Genomic DNA, 13,555 nt, shown 5'->3' with positions numbered 1-13,555 from the left:
CATTGCAGACTGGCATTCATAAAACTGCTGCAGTGCTGATCCAGACCTTGGATCACAGAAAATAAATATCCCATTAATATAAAAGGACTAAAATTTAGCATAAAAGCCAAAAAGAGGAAAAAAATAAAAGAGAAACACAGGTTCTTCCACTTCTGCCAGCAGAATTAGCTTATTGTACATCTACAAAGCCATTAATCGCCTCATGAGGACTAGCAAGACTTGTAACACCTGCACACCATTTTAAAGGCAAACTTTTCCTATTGCAGCCCCTGCACTGCTGATATCCTCCCAAAACAGGGATGTACAGTGAGTGGCTGTCACCAAGGAGTCCTGTGAGGCCACATGCCAGCCATCCATGGGGCCCCTAAGGACTCGGGAACAGCAGCTGCACCTGCCTGAAAGAGTGCAAAGTTCTCAGAATCACAGGATAGTTAAGGCTGGACTGAACTCTCAAGAGCATCTGGTCCAACCCCCCTGCCAAGGCATTCTGACCTCAAGCAGGTGACACAGGAACATGTCCATGTGGGTTTGGAATGTCTCCAGAGGTAGAAACTCCATGACCATCCTAGGTAGCCTGTTCCAGTGCTTTGCCTCCCTCAATAAGAAGTTCTTCCTCATGCTGAGGTGGAACTTCTTGCGTCTCCAAGTCATGCCCAAAGTGGAGACAGGCAGTTTGTGGGCTGCTGACTGCCTCTCTCACCACATTCAACATTTAAAGCAGCATTTTGTCCAGAGAGGAGGGCCTGAAGGAATGGGATTTCCAATAGATTTTAATGGGGAAGGGAGAAGCGCTCTCCCAATTTCAGATTAGCTGGAAAACTATCCATGCCAAAGGGATGTGAGTATGGAAGGGCCTCCATGGGGGTCACCCTTGCTGGGTGCCTGAGGGCCAGCAACACGGAGAACAAGGGGCTCCAGCAACACGCCAGCACTGCTGTTGGGGATCCACTGAGGAGAACATTGCAATGAGACAGGGCGTTGTGGTGCTGGAGCAGGTCCAGAGAAGGGCAATGAAGCTGGTGAAAGCTTTTGCACACAAGCCATATGAGGAGCAGCTGAGGGAGCTGGGGGTTTTAGCCTGGAAAGAAGAGGCTCGGGGTGACCTTATCACTCTCTACAGCTGCCAGGTGGGGGTCAGTCTCTTCTCCCAGGCAACCAGCAACAGGACAAGAGGATGTAGCCTCAGCCTGCAGCAGGGGAGGTTCAAGCTGGACATCAGGAGGAATTTCTTTACAGAAACTGTGATTACACATTGGAATGGGCTGCACAAGGCGGTGTTGGGGTCCCCGTCTGGACGTGGCACTCAGTGACACGGTCTGGTTGACATGCTGATGCTCGGTCAGGGGTTGGACTCGAGCACCTGAGAGGTCTTTTCCAAACTAACCGATTCCGTGATTCTGTGCACCGGGCTGCTGAGGGGCCGTCACGCGCGGGACGCCATTTTGTGCGGAGCGCGGCGGGCGGTGCCCGTTGGCGGTGCCGTGGGGCGGTGCGGCCAAGGGGCGGGGGGTCCCTCCCTCCCTCCACATTTTATTTCCCTTTGCGCTTCCTCCTCTCTTTATTCCTTCCTTTTGCTCTCGCTTTGCGTCTCGGGTTCGCTCCCCGCGTCCCTCTGCTTTTGTTACCCCTCCCCTCGCTCCCTCCCGCTCCCCGCCCCCGCGTGGCACTGCGGAGCCGGAGACGTGACCCGAGCGGACTCGCTTCCCCGCAGCTCCAGCCTCTCGCCGCAGAGTCGCATGTCCTCGATCCAGAACCTCCAATCCTTCGGTAAGAGTCGCCGGCACCCCGCAGCCACCCCCTCGGCAAACCCACCCATCGCCCCCGGCTCCGCCGTCCTGCCTCCGCCTTCCTGAGGGCCGCGGGCCCCCCGCCCCCGCGGTGACATTGAGCGGTGTCGCCGTCGCTGCGGTGCTCCGTGAGGCAGCGCCGGCGGCTCGTCCTTGTCCTCCCGCGTCGCCGGCCTCGGGGCGTGCTCGGTGTGTGCGGCGAGGAGACCTCGGGCGGGAGGCTCAGCCCTTCGCTGCTCCCGTAGGAGGTGCTGCCATGTTCTCAGCTCTGACACCCCGGATCAAGGGCTCGTATCCTCTGCTGAGGAAATAATTTCATCAGTTACGGTTGGTTTGCAGCAGCATCTTATCCTCAGCCATGTCCCAAAACGCTATAAAAGCCCTTCAAAGGTTATTGTTTCTGTAGAGTGAGCTACGCAGTTGGCAGATCATCTCTCCCCTATCAGCAGGGAAGTTTAACCGTGCTGGGCCAGCGTTCTCCTCTTGCCTTATCTATAAGCAGCAGAAGTAAGCCAGTTAGAACTTTATACAATAGTCTCAGGTTTTTGGTCACAGTTTTGACTCTGATCTTCTGCATGTATAAGTCATGTGAGAAGGTTACGTTCAGTCATGATTTGGGAGCTCACCCTGTACTTAAGGAAGGTGCCGCCCAGAGGATTGGTTTGAAGGGGTCCAGTGTTGACATCTACAGTGCTGTCTTATTTCCAGCCTAGAGCCCTAAACTCTGCCAAGCTGTCTTGCCTTATCTGCGACCTAGAGTCCTAAACTCTGCCAAGTGATCCTTATGCCCAAGTCCTCTTCTTCTTCCACTTTTTCTTTGACTAAGATTTTCTGTTATTGTTTGAGCCACAAACTGTGGGAGACAGTCAAATTCAGCAGGGTTTTACAAATTCTGTAGTAGAAGTTGAGTTGGTCAAGATTCCCAATGCCGTATTTGTTTCCTGTGGTGCTTGAATCCTCATTATGCTTTCCGTGCCTTTAATGCTCTTGTTTCCACAAGGATCTGTCAGACTGCAGCTGAACTACTTTTTGTGTGTTTCTGCTGAAGTTTTACTCATTTGGGGCATTTCTTTCTAGTGGATAGCAAAACTTGACCAGTGTTTTTAGATCGGAGTTTTGAACTGAAGTTGGGGAAACTGTGGCTTGCATGGGTGTTGAACCTACATAGGCTCTTAAATATTGTTCTGATTAGTACCAAAAATTACTTATAATTATTTTTAAAAAGTAATAAAGTACTTGATGCTTCAAGGTTTATTTGGAGCTACTGGAGATTTGTAGAGATGTAAAATTTCTTGAGTATTAAGTATGTTTTTGTGAAGTACAGAGTATAAGAAGTGTTAATGCAGAAGCCCCCTTCTTTCTAAAGGCTTTTCTTTTCTATCTGTGCTAGATAAATGCTAAGCTTGGAAGAATTTGAGAACTGACCTTTCTTTGGTCTAAGCCTAAATTAATTTTGTTACATTTCTTGACTAAAGCTGCTGACTGGAGGAGTTCTGGTTTACAGGCAGCCTCTGACATCTGTTAGAGTGTATTTCTCTTTTATTTCTGTTAATAGCCGAGCGTTACATCCATGACTTAACATGCTGGAAGTGTAGTAGTTGCCACAGTTTAAGACTTCTGCTCTGTACCTGTAAGGAGGTGTCTGTTCTAGAGCTTTTCTGTTTCTCTGTTCTTATCAGTTGATCTGAAAAGAGATACAGTTGTTTTATTTCACTTTAATGTATGCAGCTGTCTAAAACTTATGTACGTTTGATGTTCTCTCAGAAACCTGTTTTCAGGTTCAGGATTTACAGTTTGCAAGAAACAATGAAGTAAACTAATACTGTAGCAGAAAATCATTCATACCTAGGAAGGCATGGCAGAAATGGTGCATGGTAGTTGAGAGGGCTGTCCTAAGTATGTAGTGCAATATCGCTTTATGCAGCTGTAGAAATAGCACTTTGGTTTTAACAGTGTGTTTTTAAACAGTGATTAAACATCAAGATGATACTCTGAATATAATAATAATTTTTTTTGAGAAGTGAGAATCTTTCTTCTTGGTTTTGAGCTTGGGTGTTTTCTTTTGTGGGAATTACATGAATCTTTTTCCTGCTGCAGACCCCTTTGCTGATGCAACAAAGGGCGACGACTTACTCCCGGCGGGGACTGAGGATTACATTCATATAAGGATCCAGCAACGAAACGGAAGAAAGACACTAACAACTGTTCAGGGCATTGCAGATGATTATGACAAGAAGAAACTTGTGAAAGCTTTCAAAAAGGTAAAGTTGCTGATTTGATTTTATAATGATTATATATAAAGGAGTAAGATAGCTTTTAATAACAAGTAACAAAATCTTTATGTCGCTTCGTTCTCTCCAGTGTACACCACTTTCATATTCAAGTCCTTTCTCTTTCTGAAAACATTTATCAGTGTCCAGTGACACTGATTTTGCTAAAGGGTTGAACGTTTCTATCTTAAAAAGAAGCAAATAAAATATATTTTGAGTGTTTAAATTTTCACAGATACTTGGCTTTTTTGATGTGAAAAATAAAATCAGTTTAAAGTAGAGCTGGTTTTTATTCCTGCCTCTGTTACAGCTGGGTTGTTGCTGAAAATAGAGGCCTTTAGTTTTGCCAAGATAACAATAATTATTTTTAAATAGTGTGAAGTTGAGAGGCTGTATCTTATGACTTCGTTTTTCATTATTGCCATAATTGTTGACCATTTCCTTCTGCACAGTAGCTAATCCTGTCACTGCTGAATTTACCATCAGCAGTTTCGTTTGTGTATGTTTGTATCAGCAGATATATTCCATTTCCTCTCAGAGCCAGTAAAATTGATTTAACCTTTGCCTGGCTTGGTATCAAAATAGTAAGCAGCTTCTGAGACAAAGTTCTTCTGAAAAGACTGACTAAGCAAAATCATGACTTACATCAGATGTCTTATAATATGGATGTTTCTCTCTTAGAAATTCGCTTGTAATGGTACTGTGATTGAACATCCTGAGTACGGTGAAGTTATCCAGCTGCAAGGTGACCAGAGGAAAAACATTTGCCAATTCCTCTTGGAGGTGAGGGACTGCAGATAAATATCTGAACCTCTCTGGAAGCACTAGGGTGACAGGTGGTACTGATGCTAATTAACCAGCTAAAGATGACCACTGTAGTTCTTTTGTATTTTCAGCCAGAAAGTAAAATGATACTTGCAGAATGAGAGTAAGCCTCTGGTAAGAATCAAAGCACTGTAGAATGCCTTTGCACTGTTACAACACGCCTCTTGTTCTCTGACAGTGCAACTTGAGCTCTGTGCTTGTAAAATCAAGCGTTCAATGCAAACCATAATCGTGAGACTGAAAACACTGTGGAGGAAAGAGGCTTACTCTGATGCAAATGATGATGCAGAGTTGTTACACCGTCAAAGAATAACGGATGTCTGATAAGATTTTCTTTTTGTTCGGTCAATTCTCCCTCTTGGCCCAGAAACATTCTGTAAACTAAAAAAATGTTTCATTGAGTGTATACATTGTATAGCAGTTTCTTTAATCAAAGTGTAAGATTAGGGTAACTTGATTTCGCTATAAGAGCCTAAATATATAAGCTTTACTAAAATGTGTTGTTTCTCTCCTTTAGATTGGCATTGTCAAGGAAGAACAACTGAAAGTTCATGGTTTCTAACCTGTACTCTTATGAAGAATCCTGCAGTATTGGTCTTGCCTATCCTGGCTCTTCAGTGAAGAATGAGTCTTTGCAGTGAATGGACTTCCCTGCTACCTGAACATTTACAATTTGATTTGCATGACTGCATGAAACAGGTGGTGTGTAGGCTAGAGACACATAAGAAAACTTCAGTAAGATGGTAATGAAGACCCTTGAGAACTTTAACACATTTCCAATGGAAATGTATTAGCAATGATTGTTCAGTTTAGTACTCTCCACCTGAGTTAAATGTGTGAGTTTTATTCAAATAGTGTGTGTTGTTGCTTAAAAATAAAAGTTTATTCATATAATTTCTGGGATATTTGAAATGCTTTAGCTTAAGTTTTAAACTAGCACTGTAGCCTTGCTGAGGAATGGCTAAACTGTTTTGTGGCAAGTGTTAATTCACTGCTGATTGAAGAAATTGGAAAATTTACATGATTAAGTACTAGCTGATTAATCAGTAGATTAGCTTGATGTGATCTTACCCTGTAGCTGTAAGACTAGTGTTTTAAAAGCCTGTTCTGTAGGTGTACCTTAGTAGCAGCATAATAAGACATCAGTTGTTTGCTGTGTAAGTAACTGGATCTTCTCTAAAATTTATTGCAGTGATTATGAGGAATTAATGTGAAACAAAGTGGGGGTAAAACAAGCTGAGCTCCTCAAAGCAAAACATTTGGACAAAAGTCCCAAAACATTTAAAGGAAGTGGATGGGTTGTTGTATCCCCTCTGTCACTGAGTACAGGGAAAAGGCAATGTGTTGGCTTCTGCCATGACTGTGCCATGGCAAGCAGAGCGCTTGACTGAGCTGGTAGTGCTAGCTGCAGGAGCAGGGAAGGGAGCAGGACCTACACTAACCTCTTCCCTGTTATGAAAAGTCCTCCTAGGACTGATGGTTGACATGGAGGGTTTTGTAATAGAGTTTAGGTGTTGCTACAAAAGGCTGATTTTTCTAGAAGGCAATTATTTCAGCATTACTGGAGGTTACATTAGGTTTGTTCCACCATGCCTTTCAGCTAGCTTTAGTTAGCTGTAGGCATTTCCTGTTCTGCTTGTAGGATGTGTCTCATGAAGAATGAAATTAATTCACTTGGTGAAACAAGCAGATGTTGTCTTCCTTTTGAGGTAGACATGGAATTTTTTTTCTGAAACAATTCAGACCATGCTGAGTTGCAAAACCATTACAATAGTGGGAAATGTTTAAAAAACTTCATGTCATATCATGTATTCTCTGGAAAGAAAGAAAGAGATATTTCTTTACTGCTAAGGCTTAGTAATAACTTAGCCAGAAAAGGAAAATGATTAAATTGCTAAAATAATTGTTTACTACCTAAAGTAGTAAAGAATTATGCAAAACTTATTATATAATATCACATGTATCTGTACTTTATTTCCTATTCATATTTGCCTTTCTAAACAGAAATGTTTCAAATTTAACTTATTTGAACTGGGTTTTTTTTCTTTTTTTTTAGATTTTTGAGTTCAGAAATGAACCCTTAAGGCACTAGCAACAATTAGGGGAGCATTATATGACGATTCCTTTCTCCGCCTGGTCTAGACAATTCCACTTGTAAAATTCCAGTCACTCAATCTCCACAAATTCTGCCTGATGTTACAGATCTTATCTGTTCCAGAGAAAGGATGCTCCAGAAGATTGTATACAGTTAAGGTGCAATACGTTCAGGAGGAGGAAATGCCTCATGCAAAGCTCAAAATACCCACATACCAAATGGAAATCCAAAAATAAATCTTATGCAAGTCTTGCAGATGAGCAGAATAAAGTCATTCTACTGCAAGTTTACCTAGTCCTGATTCTTAACTACTAAAGTAATCAGTCTTTTGGGGGTACATAGAAATTAGTGATTATCTTTTTATCACATGGCAGAAAAACTGATGCTCTTATTTAAAGCTTGTTCTCCTGCCCAAGAGGAAAAGCAAGCAGTACCTTCTATTTTGCTGGTATTATACAAGTACTTCTAGTGGGCTTTGAATTGAAGATTAATGACTAGCAGGTCTCATGTTACTGAGTCAGTCTTCATTTCATATGGCATCCCATTAACTTTTACTACCTAAGCTTGAGTCATTTCTCCATAGTCATTCTGCTTGGAATAAGTAAGAAAAATATTTGTTTTTCTTCCTCCTCATTTAAAAATCCTTTATAATAAGAAGAACCTCGCAATTCATGGGTGCCTTGGGTGAAGATGCTTATGTTTTGACCTTTGAAAGGCAAAAGTATAGGGAGATGGAGTAAGACGTAACACATTTGAAGTTTTTAATCTTTCTAGAAGGAAAGCAGAAATTTTTGACCATGAGTGTTTTAAACTAAAACAGTGTTTCTAAGATTGTAATTAGCTTTGTTACAAGCCCAAATCTTTTTGTATGTTGTAGATGAAAGGCTTCAAGAATATCATGTTTTGTCATCTTATTCTGAAACTTCTTTGTCAAAGCTAAACTTCCTTGGAATACATATCTATGTTTTAAAAATGCTGAAAATGAAGGCTTTGGAAAATAACTGTTTAAAGTGCTGCCACAGAAATCTGTTTTCAGAATGAAGGCAGGTTTCAATCTTTTTATCTATTCCAAAATACGTTAAAAAATGTTGAAGGATGTGGCCCATAATTGTCAAGGCAGTAAAAAGGAGCTTATAATAGAAACTCTTTTGAAGTCCACTAGTAGGACTTGAGGCTGGCCAGGCTCAGACTGCAAAAAATGGTGTTTTTTTGGTGGACTGTTGTGAAGTCTGGGTCCTTCAGACCTACCAATCAAGATTTCCTTCTTAGTGATACTTAGGCTTAATCTCAAGGTGTTATTGGATGTAGAAACTTGTTTTGAATTCACAGCCTTGTGCATAGTTTTATTAGACTGTTCTAGCTGACTCTGAGCTGATACCTTGGAGTAAGGTGTTGCATAAATAAATTCACTAAATTGTCTGTTCTGAGTCTACATCTACTTAATGCAGCTAGGAGCAATGCAACCCTCGCTTCCCAAATGCTTCTGGCAGTTCTTGTTTGTAGAATATGAGATTTAATAATTTAAGTCTGTAAGATGCCTACTTCTTACTGTCTGAGCTATCAGGCCCTTGACTGTCACCCATGGTCTGCTAAATCTGACTCTGTGTCTCAGAGATGAGCATGAGGAGCACGATTATGGCCAGATAATTCTCGAGTGGTGTAACCTCTGAAAAGGAGTGCCTGGGCTGTGTGTGCATGCTAATCATTGCTTCGGTGGCTTTGCTTGAACCTTTATTCCTGAACTCCATTTTTGCACAGCCAAAATGAATAAGATTTTGTTCTGGAGAGCTTCTCTGGAGGGGAAGGAGGGAACTAGTAAATAGTCTTAGGAAATAAGTTTATATCTGAAGTTTGTTTCCATTAACTTAGATCCCTGGACTGAAGACCTCCGTAACATCATTGTTTCTCTCTGTATCTTTAAAAATCTTAGTTAGATATCTTGAAAGTTTGGCATTTAAGGCTCTATGTACATCCAAAGCCGTTATAAAACTGTAAAATACTAAGTCATTGAACTTAAGTTTCAAATATTTGAAATACAATTAGACAGAACTCCTCATTTTTTTCCTATACTGCCATCCTGCTTATAGTTGGTACATCTTCAGTTGCCCTGAAGATGCATGTGTTATTTACAGTCAGGCAGTAATCAGATATCCCCTGCTGTAATGCCATACCCTGTTTGTAGGCTTTTTTAATTTTATCTGATGTGCTGCACTCTTACAGGCTGTAGTACTCTAATTTTGCAGTATAGGCCAGATGTACCTTGAGTTCCAGTCAGAAATTAATTCCTTAATCCTTCTGCAAGGCTCTAGTGTATGGAATCTATGTGTTACATCTTTAAGTGGCTGAATATTTCCTCACACTCTGTAAATATGTGTACAGGATTGATATTTAAGCTGTTAAAACAGGAGGGAGGTGTTTTTTACAGCTCACCCTAAGATGCTGTAGGAGTTACTGTCCCTTGTATCTGTTCAGTGTTGATCAGTATCACTGAGCATTCTTTTAACTAATGTGCTGCTGACACTGGGGAGTTGGAAATTGGAAGGGCTTAGAGGGTTTTGTGTATTTAAGTACCTATGACTTTCTACATCCATACTCAGTCAGGAATCTGTCCCCTGGGCATGGCAACATGAAGGTTGTTTTCCAGTTGCCAGATTAAAAGCTCTTGAGATCATTAAGGGAAAAATGGCATAGCTGTTTCATGTTTGCTGTATAGATGTTTCATGCCTACTGTTTCCCATTTAGATTAAAAATACAAAAATAATCTCAAAAGAGGATTTGTACTTGGCTTGCCTTTTTTAAATTTGCTACGTGCCTGTCATTGATCTCTTAATGAACAACCTGTATTGAAGTATTGCTACAAAGCTGAGACAAAAAAAGTCTTTTAAAATAAAGTGTGCCAGTGTTATTTTATGTATGCTTTTCTAAAGCAAATGAAATTTTATGCTATTGTTAAGGAGAAATTGTCTTTTTTTTTTTTGTGGAAGATAAAAGTAACAATTTATTAGAAATGTGTGTGATCCTCTTGTAAAATCAGCTTTGATTTCATATCTCCTCCCTTAAAATTCTAACATAATCTGTATTAACCAACTTAAAAATACTTTGACTTGTCCTAGAATGTTGTGGCTCTAAAACAAGATGATTTGCTTGTATTGGCTTGAGGTGTAAAACTTTGGGTAGAAAAGGATCATCTGATTTCTTGAATAAACAGAATGTATGGTATTTTAGGATAAAATCAGAAATGTGCTCAAGTTTGGTTTCAGCTCTTTCAGAATATCTTGCATCTGTGAAATGTGACAGCACATTTCTGAAATAAATTTGGGGCCTGATTAAAAGGACTTGTGTATACAATAAATGGGGTTATTTTTATTTTTCTCTTTATTTTATTTACAACCCATCTTTGCTGGGATTATGACAAAAAACCAAAAAAAAATAAATTAAAATCCCCAAATCAGAAAACCCACACAATACATGATCTAGGCTCAGCTCTCTGGCTTCTGAGTAGCTGAATTCAGCAGATGTGGTTCCAAGTGGAATGGTCCTGCTCCTCACTGAGAGGATTTAGCTGTCAGCAGTGTTTGTGATCCCTCTCACCATCAGGCATGGACACAGCTCTGTTCCCACAGTACTCTCAGACAAGCCCTGGCTATCACAGGACTGCTGACCCTAGGGAAGGGGTTGTACTAGAGCTGTTTAAATGGTTCTCCCACAAATGGAAGGTTGCCCTTTTAGGTAGAGCCAGCAAATTACATAAATGCACTGATGTATAATTGGACAATAATTTGGGGGTAAGAAGGGTTAAAATTGTCTATTCCCAAGGATCCTGCTGGAAAGCTTTATTGAGGGGCAGCCCCTGTCATAGAGGAAGCAGCCTTTAGCTACTCTCTGCCAGAGAAATTTCTGTGAAGGGATGGCTCCTGGCTACACCCCAGTGAGCAGACATCGGTCTGAGCACACCTGTGCTCGGTCACTCCAGAGAAAGATGGCCCTGCAAACTGATACTTGTCACTTTCTGACACTGTGTCTGTGACCTACACCTGCAACCAAGAGTGCACATCTGGAGATGAATTTCAAGGTACAGAACAAAAACACTGTCCAGGTTCCTTTAGTAAATAGTAACCCATAAATTAATCCATACATTAGTTAAAATAAATTATGTGAGTGAGAATTCAGTATGAATTGCTTACATGCAATATTGAGCAAAGAGTATTTTCTGTGCTTAAATGCCTTTCTTTTCAGTAAGATTGTTGCAGTGACATGGAGAAACTTTCTGATTGTCTAGTAATGGTCTTGCTTCATTAAAAATATTGTGAACTTTGTTCTGTTTGAAAGCAGCTGGACCTGGAGTCATCACCCATCACTGCCATTTGTGCTAAGTTGTGTTTGAGGATACTGAGGGGAGAGTCATCTCTTGGGGTCATCAAATTGTTTCAGTTGTCCTAGTAATAGAAGTCAGTTCCAGTAGTGATTTAAATCAGCTTACAGCTAGATCATCCTTTGGTAACCCTATGGAAGATTAAAATCAGATCTGGAGAGTTTGAGGGAAGGCGGTGTTTGCACCCTGCTTCCATGCAAAGCAAGGCAGAGCCCTTCAAGTTGCTGCCACCTGAAGCCAAGCCTGAACGTGGCAGCATCTGCTGCCTTGTGTTTACACTGTGCAAAAGCACCAGTGCTATTTCCGAGTCTTGGCTGCTGCTTCTAGTGGTTCAGATTGATACTCAGCTGAGCCTCTGGTGGTAAATTCAAAGTATCAGAGTGTTCTGGTCATGGGATGTGACCTGGCCACGCAGAAACAGACATTATTGTGTCCCTCTAGTAATTAAATTACTTTTTTTCTGTTTGATGAAAGTAACATTCTAACTTCAGGGCAGTACCCTCTTAAGGGGGAAAATTGTAATTTGTTTGCTGTAGAGATTACAGGAATAAAACCACAAATCGTCAAGGCCAACATTCACCTAAATCACAGGAGGTGGTCTTTAGTCTCCTATTAGTTTCTAGTATTTTCTTGGCTGTCTCAATTTTATTTCAGACTAATAATATTCACATTGTGGTATGTTTTCAGGAGGAAGACCTTAGGAGAGCTTTAAAGGAAAGCTTAGCTTAAACAACTGATTATAAAGAGACAACATAAGTATCTTCCAAGTTAATGAGTTAGTTGTTATATTTCTGCAATGAGGCTTTTAAAATTGATGCCTATCTTATATTCCCCTAAGAGGCATTTCCTGCCCACAAGAGTTCATACTGCATTCATTTCAGTTCCTTTTCAGTGCTTTCTCCCAAGTCCTCATCTGGAAGCTTTTTGAGACCCTGCTGCAACTGGTGGTGTTCTGATGGGCACTAGGAAAATGCAAATTGCCTGTGACTGCCCCAGGACAGGCCACCAGCTCTGGCTGCTGAGCAACACGGCTGTCGGATAGAAACAACAGCCACGGCAAAACCAGAAACAAAAGGGTTGGTGCTTTCTCTAGTGGTGTAGTGGTCTGACAAAGTGATTGCTGGGGGCAAAGGGATGGGTTTTTTCCTCAGTTATTTTGCATACACTTACCAAGAGAAATTGCCCTGGATTTAATAGCATTTGATAGACCCTCTTCTCAGGATTATGTCTTGTGGTGCTGATACTGGCAACGCATCCACTGACTTTTATTTTTAAAAATTTAACTTGACCTCTACTTTTGAGCTGAATTTTTTCTATTCACTGTATTTGGGCCATGGGTGGCACAGTTTCATTTGCTCAGACCAAAAGTTCTTAGAAAACCAGCAGCTAGCCTCTGTCCCCACTCTTTCCACACATTTTTGCCCATGTGAGCATATTTAAATATTTTGATTTTGGACATGCAGACCTCTTATGCATGTATAAACACTTCTCTTGATGTCATTTTTCTGATATGTTCTACATTTCCTTCTGCCATCAAAGAGGTGTATTTTTTTTAGGTTCTGCAAAGGTCCAGGCATGAATTAGCTCAGAATTCTTTTTGCTGTTGGGCTGGAAATACCTAGGAAATATAGATTTTCAGGGAAAATCCAGAGCAGATGTAGACTATAACATACATACATACATACAATATGTATGTTATGTATGTGTTTCAAAACATACAAAGCCTGTTTTGAAAGAGTCACCTTATACATTTCTGCATCTTTCATGTGATATATTACACAGGCGTAAAGTGGGTTTCTGTCTAATCCTGCTTGGCTGTCCCTGGTTATGCTCTGGAGGAAGTCTGCCTGTGTTCCATAAAGAAATGAAGGTACAGTGGGAAAACTTGCTGCTGCTTCTGCTTTGATCTTGCATGGATAAGCTGTTGAACACTGTGAATTGAAGTCTAACACAAAGCCAGGTTGCAAAGCAGTGTAGATTGGGCCACCACTCCCTCTGCTCTACTGCCTCCATCCTTCAGTTCTGCCTTGTCCTGCAGGTAAGATCTCCAGATCAGGGGCCATATCTTAGCCCTGTGTAGGTGAATCACTGAGCACAGGGACTCTCTGCGATCAGGGGACTGATACATAAATGTAATGAGTAATTTAGTAGTGATAGCACTAAGTAAATAATGGATCCAGCTACTAAAGAAACTTGTTTGATCTTT

At 41.2% G+C, this 13,555-nt stretch overlaps 1 protein-coding gene across 2 annotated transcripts; it reads left to right on the top strand.

Annotated features, from left to right (window-relative positions):
* Nucleotides 1-638: 638 nt before the first annotated feature.
* EIF1B (eukaryotic translation initiation factor 1B) lies at nucleotides 639-10,329 on the top strand. Of its 2 annotated transcripts, none has more exons than XM_023919376.2 (5): nucleotides 639-1,767; nucleotides 3,885-4,048; nucleotides 4,739-4,840; nucleotides 5,400-5,625; nucleotides 6,939-10,329. In XM_023919376.2, exons 1-4 carry the CDS (start codon nucleotides 1,737-1,739, stop codon nucleotides 5,442-5,444), a joined length of 342 nt encoding a protein of 113 aa, XP_023775144.1. In that variant the 5' UTR covers nucleotides 639-1,736; the 3' UTR covers nucleotides 5,445-5,625; nucleotides 6,939-10,329. The 2 variants fall into 2 exon arrangements, with proteins under 2 accessions (XP_023775144.1, XP_023775143.1); XM_023919375.2 differs by having other exon boundaries at nucleotides 1,165-1,767; nucleotides 5,400-5,581.
* The last annotated feature ends 3,226 nt before the right edge of the window (nucleotides 10,330-13,555 follow it).

Source organism: Cyanistes caeruleus, chromosome 1 (assembly GCF_971803275.1).
Source record: "Cyanistes caeruleus chromosome 1, bCyaCae1.hap1.1, whole genome shotgun sequence".
NCBI classification, from domain to species: domain Eukaryota; kingdom Metazoa; phylum Chordata; class Aves; order Passeriformes; family Paridae; genus Cyanistes; species Cyanistes caeruleus.
The sequence above is the reverse complement of the archived record's forward strand: the minus strand, read 5'-3'. Positions and strand labels throughout refer to the sequence as shown.

What these genes read in the sequence shown, in the direction of transcription:
- EIF1B (XM_023919376.2), top strand. Translation starts at nt 1,737, where the DNA reads ATGTCCTCGATCCAGAACCTCCAATCCTTCG. An exon ending in CCAGAACCTCCAATCCTTCG is followed by an intron (nt 1,768 to 3,884) that starts GTAAGAGTCGCC and finishes TTCCTGCTGCAG; the next exon opens with ACCCCTTTGCTGATGCAACA. An exon ending in TTTGCCAATTCCTCTTGGAG is followed by an intron (nt 4,841 to 5,399) that starts GTGAGGGACTGC and finishes TCTCTCCTTTAG; the next exon opens with ATTGGCATTGTCAAGGAAGA.